This window comes from Oryctolagus cuniculus, chromosome 5 (assembly GCF_051225735.1).
Source record: "Oryctolagus cuniculus isolate XC-2025 breed Fujian yellow rabbit chromosome 5, ASM5122573v1, whole genome shotgun sequence".
NCBI lineage: Eukaryota > Metazoa > Chordata > Mammalia > Lagomorpha > Leporidae > Oryctolagus > Oryctolagus cuniculus.
This window is the reverse complement of record NC_142871.1, coordinates 133,514,692-133,538,189: the sequence shown is the minus strand read 5'-3', so window position 1 is coordinate 133,538,189 and position 23,498 is coordinate 133,514,692. Positions and strand designations below refer to the sequence as shown.

The 23,498-nt window shown below is 41.9% G+C and overlaps 1 protein-coding gene across 2 annotated transcripts in view; it reads right to left on the bottom strand.

Moving 5' to 3' along the window:
- Positions 1-23,498, bottom strand: part of SRPK1 (SRSF protein kinase 1) — a 72,133-nt gene that overhangs the window by 7,021 nt on the left and 41,614 nt on the right. For both annotated transcript variants that reach the window (XM_089334020.1, XM_089334019.1), the window contains exons 7-14: positions 17,494-17,600; positions 16,451-16,616; positions 14,775-14,800; positions 14,130-14,343; positions 13,339-13,767; positions 12,852-12,952; positions 10,515-10,622; positions 984-1,053 (exon numbers count right to left, since the gene is read on the bottom strand). In XM_089334020.1, coding sequence (XP_089190146.1) covers positions 984-1,053; positions 10,515-10,622; positions 12,852-12,952; positions 13,339-13,767; positions 14,130-14,343; positions 14,775-14,800; positions 16,451-16,616; positions 17,494-17,600 — 1,221 coding nt within the window. The remainder of the gene's footprint in view (positions 1-983; positions 1,054-10,514; positions 10,623-12,851; positions 12,953-13,338; positions 13,768-14,129; positions 14,344-14,774; positions 14,801-16,450; positions 16,617-17,493; positions 17,601-23,498) is intronic.

Sequence of the window (23,498 nt, the reverse complement as noted above, 5' to 3'; positions counted from 1 at the left end):
AAGCAAAATAAAAAGTTGCCTAGACTGTTATAGTGAATCATTTCTTCATTTGACTTACTAACTCCTCTACTGATCTGGGTGCTATCATGATGGGAAAATCAGACATACATGGTTGTCTACCTCCGCAGCCTCTTGGATGGAGCAAGTGACAGCCTGGGCTTTTTCCATTGGCTACCACAAAATGTAAATCCATTGTATTTCGTTTTACAGTGGAATTCTAAATATATCATTTAAGAAGAAAATATTGGGGCTGGTGCTGTGGCACAGTGGGTTAACGCCCTGGCCTGAAGCGCCAGATTCCCATATGGGCACTGGTTCAAGTCCCAGCTGCTCCACTTCCAATCCAGCTCTCTGCTATGGCCTGAGAAAGCAGGCCTTGGGCCCCTGCACCCGCGTGGAAGACCCGGAAGAAGCTCCTGGCTCCTGATTGGCACAGCTCTGGCCATTGCGGCCAATTGGGGAGTGAACTCTGACTTTCAAATAAATAAATAAATAAATCCTAAATTTTTATTAAAAAAGAAGAAAACATAACTTTAGCTTTCAGAAAACAGAATAAGAATGCTAAATATTGCAGAATTTATACAAACAGGACACAGTTTCTATACCCTATTCAGGTAGTGTGTTTCATATTAAAAGCACTGACTCCCAAATAAGGGAGGAGGCATAACTAAGTAACGGGTTGCTGGACAGGTAAATTCAAACTGGATAAAGAATAAATCACTAATAAATACAGCAAGGAAGACAAACAGATGCTGGAGAAAAATTTACCTGGCAACAGAAATTTTAACCAATCGTGGCCTTAAAATAATGTAATATGTCTGATGCCTAAGATAAAGTATTTTCATATTTCCGTCTTTTCTGGGATTCCCATATACTGAGCACACTACTAGGATGAGCACGGCTGCTCATTGCTAACGAATGACGTTAATCCCAAGTGGAGAATCTGACTGCTCTGTGCAGACATCTTCAGTTCAGGCACTCACCTTCATCTCGAGTATATTCTTCCCCTGAGTGGGGCTCAAACAAATAGTCACCCGTGGCCAGTTCAAAGGCCTAAGAGGAAAAAAATATGAAAACATCAGAGGAAAAGGTCTTTGGCAAGTTATTGCTCTTTGACTTAACTAGTCTTTCATCCATGCAAAAAAATCACAACATTGGATGAGAAAATTAGCAGGAGATCTAACTTGTAGATGATCATTTTATTTTTTAATTTTTAAAAATTTTCTATTTTAATAGTCTGAAAGACAGGATAACAGAGGCGGACAGAAAGGAAAAGAAATCTCCCACCTAGGTGCTACACTCCCAAATGCCCACAACAGTCAGGATTAGGCCAGGCCTAAGCCAGGAGCCAGAACTCAATCCAGGTCTCAACATGGGTGGCAGGGACCCAAGTACTTGAGCCATCACCTGCCACTTCCCAGGGAGAGCATTAACAGGAAGCTAGAATGGAGAGAGGTGCTGGGCCTCGAACCTGGGGACTCTGCTATGGGATGTAGGCTTCCCAAGAGACATCTTAACCATAGTGCCAAACACTCACCCCGTTAAAAAAAGTCTAAGGTTATTCCTAAAGTTTTTCCTTCCATACCCATACTTTACTAACATGGAGAAAATAGGAAAAGCTCAGTTAAACTAAATCAACACATGAGTTATTCCATGGCAAAAAGCAAAGCCAAAACCAACACAAACAAACACACACACACACCCAGCAAGGCATGAGGAGAGACTGGGCAATGTGTCCATTCGAACAATAAGTGTACATATTTATGGAATACAGGGTAATATTTCAATACATGCATAGATTTTAATGTTCAAATTAGGACTATTAGCATCTATTTCTTCATATATTCAAGATTTCTTTGTTGTGTGAACATTCAAAAGTCTTTCAGGGCCAGCACTGTGGCATAGCAGGTAAAGCTGCTGCCTGCAGTGCTGGCATCCTATATGGGACCGGTTCAAATCCCAGCTGCTCCACTTCCAATCCAGCTCTCTGTTATGGCCTGGGACAGCAGTAGAAGATGGCCCAAGTCCTTGGGCCCCTGAACCCGCATGGGAAGACCCAGAGAAAGCTCCTTGCTCCTGGCTTTGGATGGGCACAGCACCAGCTGTTGTGGCCATTTGAGGAATTAACCAACAGATACAAGACCTCTCTCTCTCTACCTCTGCCTCTCAAAATATAAAATAAAATAAAAAATCAACAACAACAAAAAAACACGGTGTTGGGAAAACTGACATCGACATGCAAAAGAATGAAACAAGACACTAATCTCACATCATATACAAAAATTATCTCAAAACAAATTAATGACTTAGACATTAAGACCAGAAACTATAAACTACTAGAATAAAACTTGGGGGAAAAGCTATACCATGTTAGTCTGGATAATGAGTTCCTGGGTTTGACCCCAAAAATGGAGATGACGAAAGTAGAAACAGATCAATGGGATTACATCAAATTAAAGTGCTTCTGCATAGCAAATAACTAACAGTGTGAAAAGACAACCAATGATTGGGAGAAAATATTTGTAAGCCATGCATCTGGTAACAGCACATGCAACGCTCTGAATGTTTCCTCCAAAGTTCATGTGTTGGAAACTCAATCCACAATGCAGAAATGGTGGGAAGAGGAACTTGATAGGAGACAGACACAGAAAAAAGAGCAATCTCCCAGTTTCTGGTTCACTCCCAAATGGCTGCAACGGCCAGTGCTGGGATGGGCCAGCCAGGAGTCAGGAGTTTCATCCACATCTTCTATGTGAGTGTGGGAGGCCAAATACCTGAGCCATCTGCTGCTTTCCCAGAAGCATCAGCAGGGAGCTAGATAGGAAGTAGAGCAATTGGGACTTCAAGTGGCTTCCATATGGGCAGCACAGGTGCTGGCTTAACCTGCTACACCACAATGCCGGCCACCCAAAAACTTTTTGAAGTACCCTTGTATGTGTGAAATCTAAAAAAGCTGAATTCAGGGCTGGTGTTGTGGTGTAGTGAGTAAAGCTGATGCCTGCGATGGTGTTATACCACGTGGGAGACTTTTTGTGTCCTGGTTGCTTCATTTCTGATCCAGTTCCTTGCTAATGGCCTGGGAAAAGCAGCAGAAAAATGACCCAAGTTTTGGAGCACTTGCCACCCATGTGGAGGACCTGGATGAAGCTCCCAGCAAAGAGTGCTGGCCATTATGGTCATCTGGGAGTGAACCAGTATCTCCCTCCACCCTATCATGTAACTCTTTCAAAATAAATTAATCTACAAAAAAAAAAAAAAAAAAAAAAAGTTGACTCCTAGGAAAGAAAAGGTAGATGGTAGTAAAAGGGGTGAAAGAATTAAAGGGAAACAGGAAATTTAATTTTCACTACAACATTCACTACAATTTTTCTGGAAAATATGAAGAGTTAGTAAATCATGGAGTCATGTCTCATTTCTGCTATAATGATAGCTGGTTGTTCAAATCATGGGGACACTAAGTTGAACATGGCTTTGAAACTCATTTGAAACCAGAAATGTTATCTTGTTAATTTTTGTTTAGTCATCAACTTACTGCCTCTTAAGCATGGAGAAGTGATATCATTAAAGATCTAGTGTTTGGGGCTCTAACCCCCCCAAGAGTGCGAAGCAAAGTAAATCTGCCTTAACAGGCAGGAAAAATGTTCTGAGACTAGAGAGGCTGAAGATAACAACAGCAGTCAGAGGCAGAAGAAAAAGCCAGCATCACCTGATATCAACTCCACAGAACAAAAGGGATGCTGGGGAAACTGCAGAGGATGCTTCAAAAAGTTCACAGAATTCAAAGTTTATTTTGGTGTAAAAATTTTGAAATGCATGCATAGTTTTTCCATATTACACACCTTCTATGAACTTTTTGAAGACTCCTTATACTCTACCACTTGCTTACTGCTTTAAATGTAATTTCTCTGATCTTACCTTAGAAGGAAGTAAATTATTAGTAAAAGCAAATAAATGGTTCTAAATCAGGGGTATGCATAAAGATGGCTGAGGAACTTTTCCAAAATGCTGTGTCTACTGCACAACCCCATCTCCCTGTCTACAAATCATAGACAAAAGTCCCTGCCTCACACAAAAAGCATCAAGAAAAACAACATGTATTTCAGGAGGTGACAGGTTGCATGAAAAAAATGATAAAGTGGGGACTGTTTTAAAGGCTTCTCTGAAGAGGTTATATTTGAGCCAAGATCTGAATAACTTGAAGGGGAAGGTACACCTAAAGGTTCCAGAGTGAGAATGAACTTGGCCTGAGAAGGAAAAGAAAACAGGAATCTGAGCAACCAGATACAATTAAAGAATACAAAAGAGGGGAGGTAATATGATTTAAGATTTATGACTATTAAGGCTGCAATGTGAGAATGTACCATAAAGAGAGAAAAGCAGACATAGAGAGAAACTGGGTGGCCACTGTAGTGATCCATGTGCAACAAGATGATGTCTTGGGTCACAACGGCCTAACAGAGAACTAGGAACTGGCTGCTATAGGACAGCCCCCAAAGGAAGGACACACAGAACTTGTGGATCCACTAGGTTAGAGCCTGAGAAGGAAAAGAAAAAAAAAAAAAAAAAAAACTAGACTAAGGTTTAAGATTTTGGTCTGAGTGACTGGATGGTCATTACAAAAACAGGGTCTGTGGGATGAACCAAGCATTATATTTTGAAAAAGCTGGGTAAAGAGCAGAAGAGAGCTGAGGCTGGAGATGTCAAGGGACTTGATGAGATCACCCAGGAAAGGAGGTTTCCATTAATTGGTATAAATTAAAAGTAAATGAGGGAGAGGGTGGCACTGTGGTATAACGGGTAAAGCCACTACCTGCAGTGCGGCATTCCATATGGGCGCCGGTTCGAGTCCCGGCTGCTTCACTTCCAATTCAGCTCTCTGCTATGGCCTGGGAAAGCAACAGAAGATGGCCTAGGGGGCTGGCGCTGTGGTGCAGTGGGTTAATGCCCTGGCCTGAAGCTCCAGCATCCCATATGGGCACTGGTTCGAGACCTGGCTGTTCCACTTCTGATCCAGCTCTCTGCCTATGGCCTGGGAAAGCAGAAGATGGCCCAAGCCCTTGGGCCTCTACACTCGTGTGGGAGACCCGGAAGAAGCTCCTGGCTCCTGGCTTTGGATCGGCCAGTTGAACCATCGGATGGAAGACCTCTCTCTCTCTCTCTGTGAAATTCTTTCAAATAAATAAAATAAATCTTAAAAAAAAAAAAAAGAAGATGGCGGCCCAGGTCCTTGGGCCCCTGCATCCACGTGGGAAACCCAGAAGAAGCTCCTGGCTTCGGATCATTTCAGCTCTGGCCACTGCAGCTAAATCTTAAAAAAAGAAAGAAAGAAAGAAACGCCTAAAAACACTCTGGGGAGCAATCTGCTTTAAGTTCCTGCTAGCATGCAAAAAAAGTAAACAACCAAGGCAAGGGACTGCTGTAGGCTTGGAGTTCAAGCTCACTTTTCATTTGGTAATCAAAGTATTCCTAAAATACTATGCGAACTGACACACAGAAGTCACATAGGATGAAAACAGCAATCTAGGACATTCTAGCTGGAGGCAGCACACAGTCCTCCTTCTCACTCACTTGCTATTCACTGGGGTTATAATGAAGGTTCTGTAGACAGCCAGCTACAAATCACCCTTGGGGAGCAACTATTTGCTCCCTCAATTCATCCTGCATCTTACTCTGCTTAGAAAACTTTAGAACAGGTTGAGGGCTGCGCATGTTATCACCTCGATCTCAAGTGCAGCAAATGCTCCACTCTCCTCCACCTTCACCCACGGCAATATTGGGGAATTCAGATACTACAGCACACACCAATGGCAGGGATCTACACAGAAGACATAAACCCTAACAACTATATCAGAGAAACCGACTGTGAACAAGATTATATACCTTTTTTTTGGTGGTTGTATGAACTGTGGCAGTAACAACAAAAAGTCAAAAACAAAAGCAGACCTATGGGCTTCAACTGTGTGGGGTAAGGAAACTTCATGAAAAGAACTCAAAATATTACTTATTAAAATGGTATCACAGGCCATCACCACGGCTCACTTGGCTAATCCTCCGCCTGTGGCGCCAGCACCCCAGGTTCTAGTCCTGGTTGCCCCTCTTCCAGTCCACCTCTCTGCTGTGGCCCGGGAGTGCAGTGGAGGATGGCCCAGGTCCTTGGGCCTTGCACCCCATGGGAGACCAGGAGAAGCACCTGGTTCCTCCCTTCGGATTGGTGCGGTGCACAAGCCGCAGCGCGCTGGCCGCAGCAGCCATTGGAGGGTGAACCAATGGTAAAGGAAGACCTTTCTCTCTGTCTCTCTCACTGTCCACTCTGTCAAAAAAAAAAAAAAAAAAAGGCATCTGTGACTTGAACTGGCACTCTGATAGGGGACGTGGATGTCCCAAGCAGCAGCTTAACCTGCTGTGCCACAACATCCGCCCCACTAAACATATTCTGGGATGGACAAGGATAGCAAGTTTACCCCATTTCCTAAATATCTATCTGTAGCTGTACTGACGGAGGCTCTCATAAGTGCCACAAATCTTGCTCTGAATTTCATACAGGAGCAGGTTCCAGAAAGCAATCACTTCGAGAGAGGAACACAAAGGTACTACAGAGTCCACAGAGGGGCTGGCGTTGTGGCATAGCAAGGTAAGCTGATACTTGTGATGCCAAAAGGCAGCCCTCATTGGAGTGCTGGTTTGAGTCCCCACTGCTTCGCTTCTGATTTAGCTCCCTGCTAATGCACCTGAGAAGGCGGCAGAAGACTTGAGCCCTAGCAACCCACGTGATGTAGAGAGCCAGATGGAGTTCTTAGCATTGCAGAGTGAACTAGTAGGATGAAAGATCTGTCATTCTGCCTTTTCTTTTTTTTTTTTTTTTTTTTTTGACAGGCAGAGTGGACAGTGAGAGACAGAGAGAAAGGTCTTCCTTTACCATTGGTTCACCCTCCAATGGCCGCCGCAGCCAGCGCGCTGCGGCCGGCACACCGCGCTGATCTGAAGGCAGGAGCCAGGTACTTCTCCTGGTCTCCCATGCGGGTGCAGGGCGGCCCAAGCACTTGGGCCATCCTCCACTGCACTCCCTGGCCACAGCAGAGAGCTGGCCTGGAAGAGGGGCAACCGGGACAGAATCTGGCACCCTGATCGGGATTCGAACCTGGTATGCCAGCACTGCAGGAGCAGGATTAGCCTATTGAGCCCTGGCGCCGGCCTCATTCTGCCTTTCAAAAAAAAATGTTGATGGCAAAATGGAATTATAACATACTTTTTTTTTTTTTGACAGGCAGAGTTAGACAGTGAGAGAGAGAGAAAAGTCTTCCTTTTTCCCATTGGTTCACCTCCAATGGCCGCCCTGGCCGGCGCGCTGCGGCCAGCACACCGCGCTGATCCGATGGCAGGAGCCAGGTACTTATCCTGGTCTCCCATGGGGTGCAGGGCCCAAGCACTTGGGCCATCCTCTACTGCACTCCCGGGCCACAGCAGAGAGCTGGCCTGGAAGAGGAGCAACCGGGACAGAATCCGGCGCCCCGACTGGGACTAGAACCCAGTGTGCCGGCTCTGCAAGGTGGAGGATTAGCCTAGTGAGCTGCAGCGCCAACTATAACATACATTTTTACATGCACTTTTTTTGAAGACTCCTTATGTTTTCCCCATAGGGGAGAGGTAGGAATACATCCAAGGCCTGGGGAGGAAGGTAAAGTCCTCCTGCTAGTCATGGTCTCCCATACTTTGACCCCAGTGTGTGGAGACTGTTACTTCTTATCCTTCCTAGATATTTCCTCTTTCCCTTTTTATAACTGTCCTTCTAACTCAATCACAACATGGCAGGCCATCTCTCAATTTGTCTTTTTACTATAAAGGTCCCAATCTCTCTAGCAATCAGTTGCACTGTATACCAGATGATCTATCTTTGCAGGCATTTCTGAGATTCCAAGATTTATTTATTTTTTCTGAGTACAACCAAATTTAAAGCAACATTTTCTATGCTTTTTCTATCATTTTCTATTGTCAAAATGATAAATTTGGAGAACAAATGTGGCTCAGGTTTGCTTTCCATCCCCTGGCCAAGTAAGTTCTGACATATGAGCGGATCCAGAACTTTGGAAAAGTTAATACCTCCTTTATCTTCTTCCCTCACTTCTTATTTATTTATTTGAGAGGTAGAGTTACATTGAGAGGGAGAGATAGAGAAAAAGGTCTTCCGTCTGCTGGTTCAGCTCCTCAGAGCTGCGCCAATCTGAAGCCAGGAGCCAGGAGCCTCCTCCGGGTCTCCCACGCAAGTGTAGGGGCCCAAGGACCTGGGCCATCTTCACTGCTATCCCAGGCCATAAGTGAGAGCTGGATTCTTCCCTCACTTCTTAAATGTGACATTGCCTATGTTAAATAGCTATCAGGAGGGAGCTCTTGCTCTCTGACAAAATTGGAATGTGGAATTAGAAAAAGAAACCAAGGGCCGGCGCCGCGGCTCACTAGGCTAATCCTCCGCCTAGCGGCGCCGGCACACCGGGTTCTAGTCCCGGTCGGGGCACCGGATTCTGTCCCGGTTGCCCCTCTTCCAGGCCAGCTCTCTGCTGTGGCCAGGGAGTGCAGTGGAGGATGGCCCAGGTGCTTGGGCCCTGCACCCCATGGGAGACCAGGAAAAGCACCTGGCTCCTGGCTCCTGCCATCGGATCAGCGCGGTGCGCCGGCCGCAGCGCGCCGGCCGCGGCGGCCATTGGAGGGTGAACCAATGGTAAAGGAAGACCTTTCTCTCTGTCTCTCTCTCTCACTGTCCACTCTGCCTGTCAAAAAAAAAAAAAAAAGAAAAAAAAAAGAAAAAAAAAAGAAAAAGAAACCAAGGTCCTCATTTTCTTGTACCAAATAACCCATTACTAAGAACCACATCATAATAAAGTCATGTTTTAATAAATGAGATACTCTATAAGCAAGCTATATTTTTCAGCTAGCAGCATCTTTACCACTTACAGTTTTCTATAGCAAATCAGCTCAAATAAAATCTCTTCAAACACAAAGCTTTGAAGTGTGGCAAGAAAGATGTTTGAGATTTTATTCCAATTCTCTTTCATCTCATGCAGTCACATCAAACCTTTATAGCCCTCCACTTTTAAAGACCACTGATAAACCGCGACAAAGGGCTTTCGTAAGTCACGCCACATTAACAACATGATTTTAACTCTACTCTTTTGAAATTATTTGGTCGTTGTCTCTGTTTCCTGGGAGGGAACTTCTAAGTCCTTAGTGCTTTGGTATGAACTGTGGGCTTCACAGATCACACCTAAGTTATTCATGAAGTGACTCATGGTGGGCTCCCAGTTTCAGCTGGAGGCGGGCCATGCTCTAAGACCAACCATGTGATCTGAGGGCTGGTGCACTCTAAATGTTCCAGGGAAGGGAAGAGGGTAGACCACATGGTCAGTGATTCAATCAACTGCGGTTGATTAATGAGATCTCAAGACACCTGAAGCTTGGATATCATCCTGGGTTGGTGACACATATCAATGTACCAGGAGGGACACTGATTCTGAGTCCTGCGGACAAGGAAGCTCCACATGCAAAACCATATCAGACCTCACCCTATTTATTTTGCTTTGATTTGTATTCTTCGTAATAAAACTTCATAATAATAGCAGTTTTAACACTTCCTGAGGAGGAAGTAGGAGCCCCCAGTTTGTAGCCACTAAGTTAGCAGTGTAGGCAGCTAGCAGACCCTGGGGATTGTGGTTGGTGTTTGAAATGAGGGCACTCTTGTGGGGAGTTACGCTCTTACTCTGCGAAGTCTATACTATAGGTAGATAGCATCAGAAATGAATCGCAAGCACCTATTCAAGGTGTGCCAGGCACTGAACCAGACCCTTAACTATACATAACAGACATGATTCTTGCCAAAACGGTGCTTATAAACCTATGGGAGGAGAAACCCCTCAGCAAATAAACATACAATTATAAATTATAAATTGTGATAAAAGGAGGACAGATCTTGAGGTGCTTACTCTGTTTTAGGAAACAATACTCACAGAACACATTCCAATGTGGTGTTATCTGTGAGAAATGATTTGCTGTCAACCAGATCTGATCATTTGAATTGTCAGGGACCAAGCAGCAAGCTATCTATCTGTGGATGACTGGCTTCCTATCTTGTGAGCTGCAAAGTGAGGAGCTGGTGAATTTCACAGCTTAAAGCAGTTTCCAGGGGTTTCCTTGGTCTACAGAGATCAGTGCTGAAAGAGCCAGGGTATCTGCCATCTTCCAGTGAAAACCAACAATGCTTCACAGTCATTGTTTCCAATGTCTCCTCCACCGCTGCACCTGTTGGTTCCTTGTCTTTAGTAAGAATTTGGTAGTAACCAAATAGAATGCCAGATGTTTACAACAGGCTTTTTGAATTCAGACTTCTCTAGACACAGGTATCTGTGATCAGTTACTTATAAGTTGTTTTTTTTGCTAATAATTTGCTGGTCTACTAAAACTAGCAAACAGGACAAGGTATGTAACTATCAGGTAGTACGTGAAGGCCAGCAGGTTAACAACATTACCATGCATGCCGTGCTCCAAATGTCAGCAGGGGTATTATATCCAGATCCTATTAGAACTTCCAGGGAGCGATATTGCCTTGTTTGAATGTCTTCGGTGAAATGTTTGTGCTAAGTAAATGGATAAGGAAACAGTTATTTTAAAATTCATTTACTCTAAAAGGCATAATATTGCTTAATAATGGAGATTAAAATAAATTCTCTGAAATTTTCCAAAGTTGCCATTAAGTCAATTTCTTAGGTATCATTTTGAGACTATTAGCTCCAAATAATCCCTCTGCCTTACACACAACTTTAGTCTTTGTAAATGGATGAGTGCAAACTTAACACAGACATACAGACCTAGGGAACAACTGGTGCCTGCTATGTGCAAGGTACTTTCCTAAGTACTACAGATACAGCAGTGAATAAAAAGTTTTTGTGAAAGGATATATGTTCTATGGAGAGGGAAATTAGGTAAATAAACACAAGTTATCAGATTATGACTAGTGCTGTGTAGAAAATAAAAGGAGGTGACAGGGAGGGATACAGTGAGAAAATACATGAATGACTATGATAAAACTATATGTGTTTGGAGAATGGAGGCTTGCAAATTATTTAGGTGTTCAGGGGAAGCACTCTCTGATTAAGATGACATCTGAAGAGTAACTTAAAGAAGAGGAGCGAGTGGGTTAAACACACTATTTTGGGAAGTTCCAGGCAGAAAATAACTGCTTGGTGCTGTATGAACCATGATGAGAACTTTGGCATTCATTTTGAGAGGAGTCAATGCAAGGTTAAGAGTATCTGACTTGACTCCCATTTACAAAGGATCACTCTGACAGCCAAGTTGACAATAGTCTATGGGGGGACAAGGACAGAAGGGACGAAAGTGAGCAGTCTATTACAATTATTACTGCAGTCACCTGAGTCAAAGTATCTGGTGGCCTGAACCAGACAGTAGTATGGCAGACTAATTCTACCTACTTGGAAAGCTGTTCCACATTCCTGCAATTCAGTGCTTAGTTCAGACTTCATTTTTGCTAGCAGTTTATCACAATGTTCTAGAATATTGGGAATGAGATCCTGCTGGGGTCTGAACCATTTCTTGTTTACAGAGCATATGGCTCTGAGATTTATGTAACAGATAAAATGATGTCCATTAAAAATAACCCAAATCTTCTACATACCTAGTAAAAAATTATAATACTTAATAAAATAATTAGTCATTTAGAGTAAGATTTTTATGATTTAACCTGAAGATTGGAGAAGAAAAACACCCCTTTAAGTTGTTAAAATATCCTTTCAGGAGAAAAATATGGCACTATACATCAAAAAGCCCTTAAAAAAAAACAAAAAACAAAAAACAAAAAAAAACCATCCAACTTTTGACTTCAAAATTCCATGGCTAGGATATTTCCTTAGGGCGATTATGCAATGATTCATGTGCAAAGATTTGCATCACAAAGAGCAATCTAAAACATGTTAAAGATTATAGTATACCAGGGAATAGTATGTAATCAATGGAATCTTATATAATTCTTGGTTGACAAAGAAGTCTCCATAATGTAAGTAAATTTTTTAAAGTATTCATTTATTTATTTGAAAGGCAGAGTAGAAGAGAAAGTGGGGAAGAGAGAGAGAGAGATCAAGATCTTCCACACTCCTAACAGCGAGGGCTGGCCAGGAGCCAGGAACTCCATCCAGGTCTCTCACATGGGTAGCAGGAACTCAGTTTCTTGGGCCATCATCTGCTGCCTCCCAGGTATACCAGGCAAAGCATGAAAGTCAGTGAGAGGGCTGCTGCTGTGGTGTACAGGGTTAAGCCACTGTCCGCAGGGCCAGCATCCCATATGCGCACAGGTTCAAGCCCTAGCTGCTCCACTTCCTGCTGGTAGCCTGAGAAAGCAGAGAGGATGGCCTGGGTGCTTGGACCCCTGTACCCACATGGGAGACCCAGAGAAAGCTCCTGGCTCTGGCATGGTCCAGCCCTGGGTGTTATGACCATTTGGGGAATGAACCAGTGGATGGAAGACGTCTCTCTCTTTCTCTGTGTAATTCTGCCTTTCAAATAAAAAAACAAAACAACAGAAAGTGAGTGAAGCTATGGATAAAACAAGATAGGCCAGGAGCTGAAATTACTGAATCTGGGTGATGCCGAGGAGGACTGGGGTGGATCATCTGTACTACAACCTTCTTTCCACTTTCATAAATACATTTGAATATATCCATAATTAAAGGTTAGAAGAAAAAGTGAAAACCACTGTAAGTATTAAGTAGCACTTTTATTTCAGTGCAGGTCTAAATTCTCATTTATTCTCAGTTACTTCAAAACATAGCACTGAGACAAGTCCGACTTACCACCCAACAGGCATTTCCAAGATCAGCAATCTTCACTTTGAGCTTTTCTGCATTTTTTGGCTCAAGGGGATTAACAAGAAAATTCCCAGCAGCATATTTTCCTACAGACAACAGGCACCATCAATATAACTATTTAATGAACACAGAAATATCCACAAAAGATAATAAAGGTTTCCAAGGTAAGAGTTGCATAGTTAGGTCTCCAACTGGAAACCTACAATAAATTTTCTACATTAAATTAAAAAGAGCACACAGCAGCACCTTGAGTTTCTAGAATCAAAAATCTTTGTCCTCATGACAACAAGTGAAATGCTGTGCCCGCAGTACACAAGGGTAAAATTTAAAATCAGTTACAACACTTACACATTGAAGTAACCTGGATACCTGCTATAAACCTACAGTCAAAACACATTAGCACTTTCAGTGTAGACATCATGAATGTGTTGTGCAGGGAAGGGATGCTGGGGAAGTGTTATCTCTTGGGTACCTTTGTTGTCCAGTGGTCCATTATGTTCTTGCTCTTGCTCATCATGTTCATCATCACAGGGTATCTCTGCCCGAATACTTTCTTGCAGTTGGCTGATGTCCTGTTCATTGAATGACTGATCTACAGTTGAAGAAGACTGGCAAAGCATGGTATCTGACACCTCAGAGGCTACAGGTGTACAAGAGTCTGTTTCTTGAGATGTGCTGCTGTCTCCATTTTGGGAGCTTAGGAAACTAGGTTCCTGCTTCAAATTTTGGACATCACAGTCATTAGCATTATGCAGATCCTCTTTAAGCCTCAATGTTTCTTTATTACTGTTCTCAGTATAATTAATGATTTCAATTACTCCATTGCAATTAATTTCTGCTGCACCACCCTCTACACCACGTTCCATAAGTGTTTGATCCTGGCCAATGGTACTTGACTCTTCTAAGGAATAAACAAACAAAAAAGGATCTTTGTGTATGTGGGAAAGAACAGAAAAATTTCTTATATAAGATCAAAACATTTTCTATAACTCATGCTGAGTGACAAAAAACATAACTTAATATCTAAGACCTATCTATGGAAGGACAAAGATCTTCTCATCCTTACCCAATTGTTAAACTTTTCCTGAGAAAAGTTAGAAATTACATTTGAGTATTACCTGCCTAACATTTATGATAAAATCTGTATTCTTGCAAGGACACCCCCAGAGATGTGCTGTATGTATAAAACTATCAATTATATAACAATGATAAATTAATGTCAAAGTGTGCCATAAAGTAATTTTTGTGATGCTCTATTTATACCAAGTTTTTCTTGGGTCATTTTATTAGGTGGGTTCTCTTTCAAGGGTCTTTCAACAGGACTCTCTGATTCTTCTTGCTTGTTAGGTCTTTTTTGCCCAGGGCCCGACTCTTTCTCCATTTCCTCAATTTCCTGCATTCGCTTCTCTAGTAATTCTGCCTGGCGCTTCTGCTTCTTCTTCAATTTCTTCTTCTTATTCTTTGACATTTTGTCAGCCTGGGCGGAGATTACAAACAAATAAAGCCTTCAGGTGGCTAATCCATTACCCCTAGTTGGAGATAACTGTTAATTTTAATCACTTCCTAATTAAATTTTACTCTTTCCCTAACATAGAACTTTAGGCTTTCATTTAACTTAAAAAGATACAGATAGTGTTATGAAACCAAGTAAAAACACAGTTAACAGCAATCTTGGCTTTTTGAGCCATCTGTGGTGCTAACATACTGAGACACATTCAGATTCATAGATGCCTCACCATTACAAACCTGCTTAAGACTGCATGGAAATAAACTGGAGAAAATCATGAAGTGCAGGGATTTTTTTTTTCCCCTTTGATTCCCAACCAAAAAACTACAACCATCCAAACAGAAGTACCCATGCCCACAGCCCACAGATCAGAATTAAACATAGAAACACCTTATACTTACTGGTTTAGGTTGGGGAGCAGTACTGACTGAAAAAAAAAGAAAACTAAGTAAGAATCCTGGCATACAGTAGGCAATATAATATAACCTCAGATCACTCCTACGAGAAATGTCTGTCTTGTATAGCCTACATTGTAGGGGAGACTATTGTTTTTAAGTGACTTTGGGGAAAACCACATTATTATTGTTGTATTTAAGGGATGCATAGAAAAGCTGCCAAATTTAAATAAATTGAATTCTTGCCCAGTAGCCCTGATCTATGCAAAGGTATAAAGTGTTCACTTCCAGGTTCCACTGCACATGCTGTTGAAATCACCTGCTTCCTATTTCCTTGTTCTGCCTCCAGCAGAAAGTAACAGGCAACCACCTCCTCACCCTCACGTTTCATCTCCAATTCTTCCTTCTCGGCTCTTGTCAGTTTTAAAAGGGGAGTCTAGGTGACACCAAGGTCTACAGTAATTTGACATATAAAATAACACCTTATGGAAAACAGTTTAGCTTAGGTGGGATCTTCAATCTTCCCTTTTAAAATATTTGTAATCATGGTTTTAAAAAACAACCTGTAATATACAATTTAGTGCCTCTTAAGTGTATGGTTCAGTAGCATTAACTATGTTCACATTATTGTACAACAGTTTAACAGATTCCTAGAAATTTTTTACCTTGCAAACTGAAACTATACCCAAAGAACTCCATTTCTCTCACCTCCAAGCTTGTTTTTTAAAAGAAGTCTATAGGGGCCAGCACTGTAGCACAGTGGGTTAAGCTGCTGCCTGCAGTGCCAGCATCTCATAGGAGTGCTGGTTCAATTCTCGGCTGCTCCACTTCTGATTCAGCTCCCTGCTAGTGGCCTGGGAATAACAGTGGAGGATGGCCCAAGTCCTTGGGTCCCTGCACCTACATGGGAAACTCAAAAGAAGCCCCTGGCTCCTTGCTTTAGTATGCTCCAGCTCTAGCCATTATGGCCATTTGGGGAGTGAACCAGAGGATGGAAGATCTCTTTCTCTCTTTTTGTAACTCTGCCTTTCAAATAAAATTTAAAAAAATTTAAAAACAAGTCTATAACTGATATTTCAATTTGTAATAATAAAGTTCTTCAAGTATGTTTAAACTACTAAAATTAAAATTTGTACCTCAAGTGGGAAAAAAATCATAACCATAATTTATTTACACAACAAAATTCTGAGGCTTACTACTAACTGCTTTAACCTGAAATTTAATCCCAATAACTGGTGCAGGAGAGTAAATGAAACCAAGGAACTCAGTCAAGGTTTCCCAGACAACAGTGAAGACAAGATTCAAACCAGTCATGCTCTAAATAGCAATACTATTTTTCCCCTCTGCAGAACACAGATCCATAGGTGAGCATGTGGGATTAAGGCAAGAGGTGATTATGTTAAGAAGTAAGCATGACCAACAAATCACGAGAAAAATCATTTATAAACAAGAATACGAATTAGCTTTTATACTAGACAACATAAATCTACGTAAAAGACAACAATCTCAAGCCTTCTTCCCATATGGGAGTAATAATGAGAATAAAATAAGTCTCTTGAAGGCTGATACTATTTCTGAATATTTTATGTTAAATAATAGAGTGGTGTTTAACTCCCTGGTATTAGAATCAAAATGGACATTTAGCTTCTAAAGAGAACAGAAATCCTCCTAAGAAAACACACCTGCTGACCCGGAAGGTGGTGGCGCTCCAGATCGCTGCCACTCTGTTGCTTCTGCAGCCAGTCTCCGAATGTAGTGCTCGTTCACTGACAACAAGATGTTCTCTGGTTTAATGTCAGTGTGGATGATACGGCACTTGGTGTGTAAATAATCCAGGCCCTGTAACACCTGAATGGGAAAGAGCAGATCTGTAAATACAAATACAAGTCTTTCTGGAGAAGGAAGAAATTACAACATTGGAAAAAAAAAATGACATGGCAGTGCTTTCTACAAATAACACTTTAAAAAAAAAAAAAAAGCACCAAGAAATTTCCCTAGAAAGACTGTGAACTGCCCAAGTTTTACAAAGCTAATTCTATTTGGAGACTTTAAATATAGACATTAAAAGACTGAGAAAAATGCTCACAATATACAATTTAAAGTGTTGAAATGTAGGTGATAAAAGAGATTTTGGTATCTTATCTCATATTTCCTCACTGATAAAAAACAGATCTCTTTCTTCCCAATTTGGAGTTCCTTCAAAGATATGCTACCCAAAACAAATTATCTGCCTCTTGAAATATTAGTACTTTGCTTTACAAATGATAAAATTCTATAATGTACATCAAAGGCTATTTAGAGAATGCCAACAAATAATGTTATATAAAAAGATGCTAATAATTTGACATAGCAAATCTGTTAAAATATAATTAATATTTACAACCAAAACTTATTAGGTAAGGGCTCCAATATTCCAAAGTCAGGTACATACACAGAGCCCTTCCCCCTAACAATTATAACAGATGAACCTGGGGGGGAAAGTTATGCTAACACATTTAAAGAGAGAAAAAAAAAAACAAACAAACACGATAAACCCCCAAGGATGAATAAAATATTTAATTCTAACAATTAAAAAAAAATCTAGCTTCTAAAATGAAAATTCTATTGGAAATTGGAGACTCCTTAACACACTGAGAAAAATGTGTATACATACAAAAATATGTATACATACATACACACACATACGAAGCCATCACCATCATATAACCAAGATGAAGATACATACTTGCTGAATAATTTTTTTGACACAAGGCAGTGGAAGCCCCTGATAGTTGGACTTGATGATCCACTTGAGCAGATGATGCCCTAAAACTTCAAACACCATGCAGATATCTGGAAGTTCTTTAAGGAGGAAAACAAGCACAAGCAAAGAACAGGGCGAGACAAGATGTGGATTCCACCCCAAGGGGAACGTTCTATATTATTTTTTCTCAAAACATAACAAAAAGTTATGGAGCTTAACTGAAAAAAATATATGGTTGTCAATATTCTAAAATTCCACAGTTCAATGCTATAGTTAATAAAAATACCCATGAAACAGAAAATTGTGAGGGGCTGGCTTCCTGGTAAAATCATGCACATTAAAATTCTCAAAAGCCGCAGCCTGCAGTGCCAGCATCCCATATGGGTGCCGATTCGAGTCCTGGCTGCTCCACTTCCGATCCAGTTCTCTGCTATGGCCTGGGAAAGCAGAAGAAGATGTCCCACGTGCCTGGGCCTCTGCACCCGCATGAGACCTGGAGGATGCTCCTAGCTCCTGGCTTTGGAGCGGCCCAGCTCTGGCCCTTGTAGCCAATTGAGGAGTGAATCAGCGGATAGAAGACTCACTCTCTCTGCCTCTGTACCTCTGCCTTTCAAATAAATTAATTTAAAAAATTCTCAGCAGTAAAAGAAAAAATTAAACCTATCCACATAAGAAATGAGATTACTGGGCTCAGGCTCTTGATCAGTTTCAGGTAAAAGTCAACTAATGTCCAGCCTAACCACCACCACTCCTTCACACTCAAAGCAAAACAAATTCTTCCTTAAAAGACAGCACATAAAACTTGGCCTAAAAAAATGAAAGCACCAATATTTTTAAAAAATAGCAAACAGACTTGCTTTATGCTCTGCAGTTTACAAAGTTAATATTGTAATAATAATATTATGATTATATTATAATATTATAATAATAATAATCTAGCGCCACCAAGTGTTCTCCTTGCATACAAACATCCCAATCACACCATAAGCAGGAAGTCTTAAGCTGACTGGTTGTGCAGGCTCACTGCAGGGGTCGTAGCAGTATGTTGATGTCTTCTACCCCTAGGAATTCTACATATATTGGAATGTTCAAACATACATATATACTAATCACCTACTGCCCAGAATTTTGGTCTAAATAGGATTCCCCACTAAAACAAAGTTTAGGCTCCTTGGAAAAAATGGTCAAATTCAAGGCTACTGGAAAGGGTAAGCTTGGAATACGTTGCTGATGCTGTACCACCAAATAAGGGAAAAAGTCACGAAGATATAAGCCGCCATTTTGAAGAGGGTGTCACTGACCAAGAATGACGTTTGAGTTAATATAGTAATTAAAAATAGAATGAGGGGCCAGTGTGGGGGTGCAGAGGTTCAGCTACTGCTTGTGATGCCAGCATCCCACACTGGAGTGCCAGCTGGAATCCTGATTGTTCTGCTTCAGACCCAGCTTCCTGCTAATGCACTGCACCTGGGAAGGCAGCAGATGACCCACATACTTGGGTCCCTGTTATCTACTAGGAGATATGGATGGAGTTTCTGGCTTCTGGCTTTGGCCTGCCCAACCCAGGCTGTTTCAGGCATTTGGAAAGTGAACCAGTGGATGGCAGATCTGTCACTCTCGCTTTTGAATAAATAAGTAAATCTTAAAAAAATAAAAAGAGGGGCCAGTGCTGTGGCATGGGTTAAGCCACTGTCTGCAGTTCTGGTATCACCTGTGGATGCTGGTTCAAGTCCTAGCTGCTCCAGTTCCAATGCAGCTCCCTGCTAATGTTCCTGGCCCAGTGCTGGCTGTTGTGGTCATTTGGGAAGTGAACCAAATGGAAGATTTCTCTATCTCTCCCTCTCTCTGTAATTCTAACTTTCAAATAAAATAAATCTTTAAAAATGAAAATTAAAAATTAAATCCATACTATTATTAAAGTAAACATGAAGGACATGAAGGGAAGGAAGTGACTTATTTATTTATTTGAGAAGTAGAGTTATAGACAGAAAGAGGGAAAGACAGAAAGGTCTTCCATCTGCTAGTTCATTCCCCAAATAATTGCAAAGGCTAGAGCTAAGTTGATCCAAAGCCAGGAGTCATGAGCGTCTTCTGGGTCTCCCACATGGGTACAGGGGTCCATACACTTGGGCAATCCTCCGTTGCTTTCCCAGGACATCAATAGAGAGCTGGATTGGAAGTGGAGCAGCCAAGACATGAACTGGTGCCTGTATGGGATACCACCACCACCAGCAAACTTAACCTACTTTGCCACAGCATCAGTCTCACATGAAGTACTTTGTGATCTATAAAAGAACTATATAAATGAGCTCTTCCTATGAAAATCAGAGGAAGATCAATCCACTTAGATAGGGAGGTAGGACTCAGAGCTATACATCTTACTGCACATCTGAAAAACTGATTGAGGCAGGTGTTGTGGCACAGCAGGTTAAGCTGGATTGGAAGAAGAGCAGCTGGGACATGAACTGGCACCTATATGGGATGCTGGCACTGCAGGTGGAGGCTTAGCCTACTATGCCACAGCACTGACCTCAGGAAGTGACTTCTCTAGAGAAGAATACCAAGTAATAAATATACAAGGTAATCTCCATTTTATTATCACTACAGCAATCACTAAGTAAGAATCAATGAACACTAATCTGCTGGGTAAAAGGACTGTCACAGCACCAAAGCATCATTCCACTGATGGCTTAATTATTAGAAAACAAACAAGGAACTTTTACAACAGAGAAATCTGGAAGGGACTGTAGTCAAACTTATCACCAGCAATTACAAGCACAAAGATGGCTCAAGTACCTGGGCCCCTGCCACCTATGAGAGAGAACCAGATGCAGTTGCAAGCTCTGGGCTTTCCCCTGACCCAGCCTCAACCATCTGGGGAGTGAATCAGTCAGTGGATGGACAATTTCTCTCCCTCTCTCTCTCCTTCTCTCTCTTTTGTCACTCTGGCTTTCAAATAAATAAAATAAACCTAAAAAAAAAAAAAAAAACAAAAAAAAAAACCAACAAGAAAAATAACCAAATGTAGTGGAGAATGTGGTGTAATTAAAACTCGCATACTATGCTAGTGGAAGTGAAAAATGATACAAGCACTTTAGAAAACTGGCTGACGAAGACCCATCAGTTGGTTATGGAGCAAAATAGAAAAACTAGATAGCTTGATAGTAAAAGACTGACAGAGGCATCATAAGAAAATTTACAGGGAGTGTCACTGTGGTATAGCAGGATAAGCCACTGCCTATGATGGTGGCATCCCATATGGACACCAGTTTGAGTCTTGGCTGCACCACTTCTGATTCAGCTCTGGCTGATGTGCCTAGGGAAGCATGGCTCAGGTGTTTGGGCCCCTGAACCCACATGGGAAACCCGTAAGCTCCTGGCTTTGCCTTGGCCCAGCCCTGGATTTGTGGCCATTTGAGGAATGAACCAGTGCATGATAGATCCTACTCTCTCTGTAACTCAGCCTTTCAATAAATAAATAAATCTGAAAAGAAAATTCTAAGATCAGCAGGATAACTGAATCTAATTGAAAACTGATCCCTGTTAAAAATGAGTAGGGGCCGGCGCCGCGGCTCACTAGGCTAATCCTCTGCCTTACAGCGCCGGCACACCAGGTTCTAGTCCCGGTCGGGGCACTGGATTCTGTCCCGGTTGCCCCTCTTCCAGGCCAGCTCTCTGCTATGGCCCGGAAGTGCAGTAGAGGATGGCCCAAGTCCTTGGGCACTGCACCCACATGGGAGACCAGGAGAAGCACCTGGCTCCTGGCTTCGGATCAGCGCGATGCACTGGCCACGGCGGCCATTGGAGGGTGAACCAACGGCAAAAAAAGGAAGACCTTTCTCTCTGTCTCTCACTGTCCACTCTGCCTGTCAAATAAATAAATAAGAGTGCCAATTGTTAAATCAACAACAGGAGTCACTGTGCATTCACTCCCCATGTAGGACCTCTGTCCTTAATGGGTTGTACTATGAGAATTAATGGTAAAACTAGTCTTCAAACAGTACTTTATACTTTGTGTGTCTGTGTGGGTGCAAACTGTTGAAATCTTTACTCAGTATAGAGTTGCTCTTCTGTATATAAAGATAATTAAAAATGAATCTTAATGAAGAATGGAATGGGAGAGGGAGTAGGAGGTGGGACAGTTTGGGGGTGGAGGGCAGAACCGCTATAATAAGTTGTACTTATGAAATTTATATTAAATAAAAGCTTTCTATAAAAAACAGGATAACTGAAATCAAAGGGAAACATGAAAAGAAAAAAAAAGTCTCAGAGAGATGATGTAAAGGAAACACCAAAGGGATGAAAAAACTGAGTAAGGGTTGTATTGCAGGGTACGTTATGAATAAGAGGTATCAGCAAGAGACAAAGTATACAGTGAAAAAAAAAGTATCCTAAATACAGAGGAGGTCATATTGATAGCCAATGACTCACTAATGAATTTCAATATCATAGAGAGGGCCAGCTGTCCCTTCTCAGTCACTCTTCTCCCCTCAACCTTGAAGGACATAGATTTAGCCAATTTATGTTGAAATCAAAAGTAACCAACATTAATGTGAGAAAGGACAGCAATCCAGAAAAAAGGCAGTATGCCCAGACATAGAAAAAAGTACGATATATACCTCTGTGCAGGTATGTTGTGATATGAAAGTGAATAGAGGCAGAAGCATGATATAACTCCTTAATCTTTATCACAGTGCTTCTAGTTATACCCTTTGCAATTTTCAATAGCAAATAAGCAGAGACATGACAATTGGGAGATAAGTAGGAAGAAGAGCAGACAGAGAAATAGCTAAGGACAAGAGGAGAATAAAACAAGGCTTCAGTAGTGAACAACTAGAGAAACCATCTAGTAATGTTTGGAAAATATCTCAGAATTTGAAATTTCAGCCAAGACATCTAAAAAAAATTCTTGCTTAGGCCTAAATAAACATACTCAACATTACTGAGAACATAAAATATCTTACAGTTTTACTTGTACTTTTCTACTTACAAAGAAATGTGGCAAATGACAAGGCTACTATGACATCGGTGTAAGCTTTACATACACACATGATACTGTTTTAAGATGGATATAGTAGCTTTCCTTAGAGATCTGGGGATCTTTGATTTTTATTTCCTCCAGGAAATGACTAAGAACTAACTTCAAGGGCCAGTGCTGTGGCACAGTGGGTTTAGCTGCCGCCTGCAGACCAGCATCCCACATGGTCACTGGTTCAGGTCCCGGCTGCTCCACTTCTGATCTAGCTCCTTGCCAACGTGTCTGGGAAAGCAGTGAAAGACGGCCTGAGTGCTCTGGCCCCTGCACCCAGGGGTATAGCTCCTGAGTTTGACCTGGCCCAACCCTGACTGTTAAGGCCATTTAGGGAGTGAACAGCAGATGGAAGATCTCTCTCCTTCTCTGTAACTCCCCTTTCAAATAAACAAATCTTTTTTTTTTTTAAAGGAACGTCACATTGATATTTTTCACATATCACTTTGTTCTTTTTCTCATTATTTCTTCATTTCTTCCCATAGTCCACATGAAACCAGTCATATGCACCTCATTTTCCTTTAAAAAAAATCATCAATGGCAATTAAGAATGTGTTACAAAAAGCACAGAAAGTAGAATGACAGATGAAATGTCATTCCTTAGATTTTTTTTTTTTTATTAGGCAGAGTTAGACAGTGAGAGAGAGACAGAGAGAAAGGTCTTCCTTCCATTGGCTCACCCCCCATTGGCTCACCCCCCAAATGACCACCATGGCCGGTGCACTGCGCCGATCCGAAGCCAGGAGCCAGGTGCTTCCCCCTGGTCTCTCATGTGGGTACAGGGCCCGAACACTTGGGCCATCCTCAACTGCCTTCCTGGGCCACAGCAGAGAGCTGCCCAGGAAGAGGAGCAACCGGGACCAGAACCTGGCACCCATATGGGATGCCAGCGCCAAGGTGGATGATTAACCAAGTGAGCCACTGCGCTGGCTCCATTCCTTAGATTTTAAAATAGTTT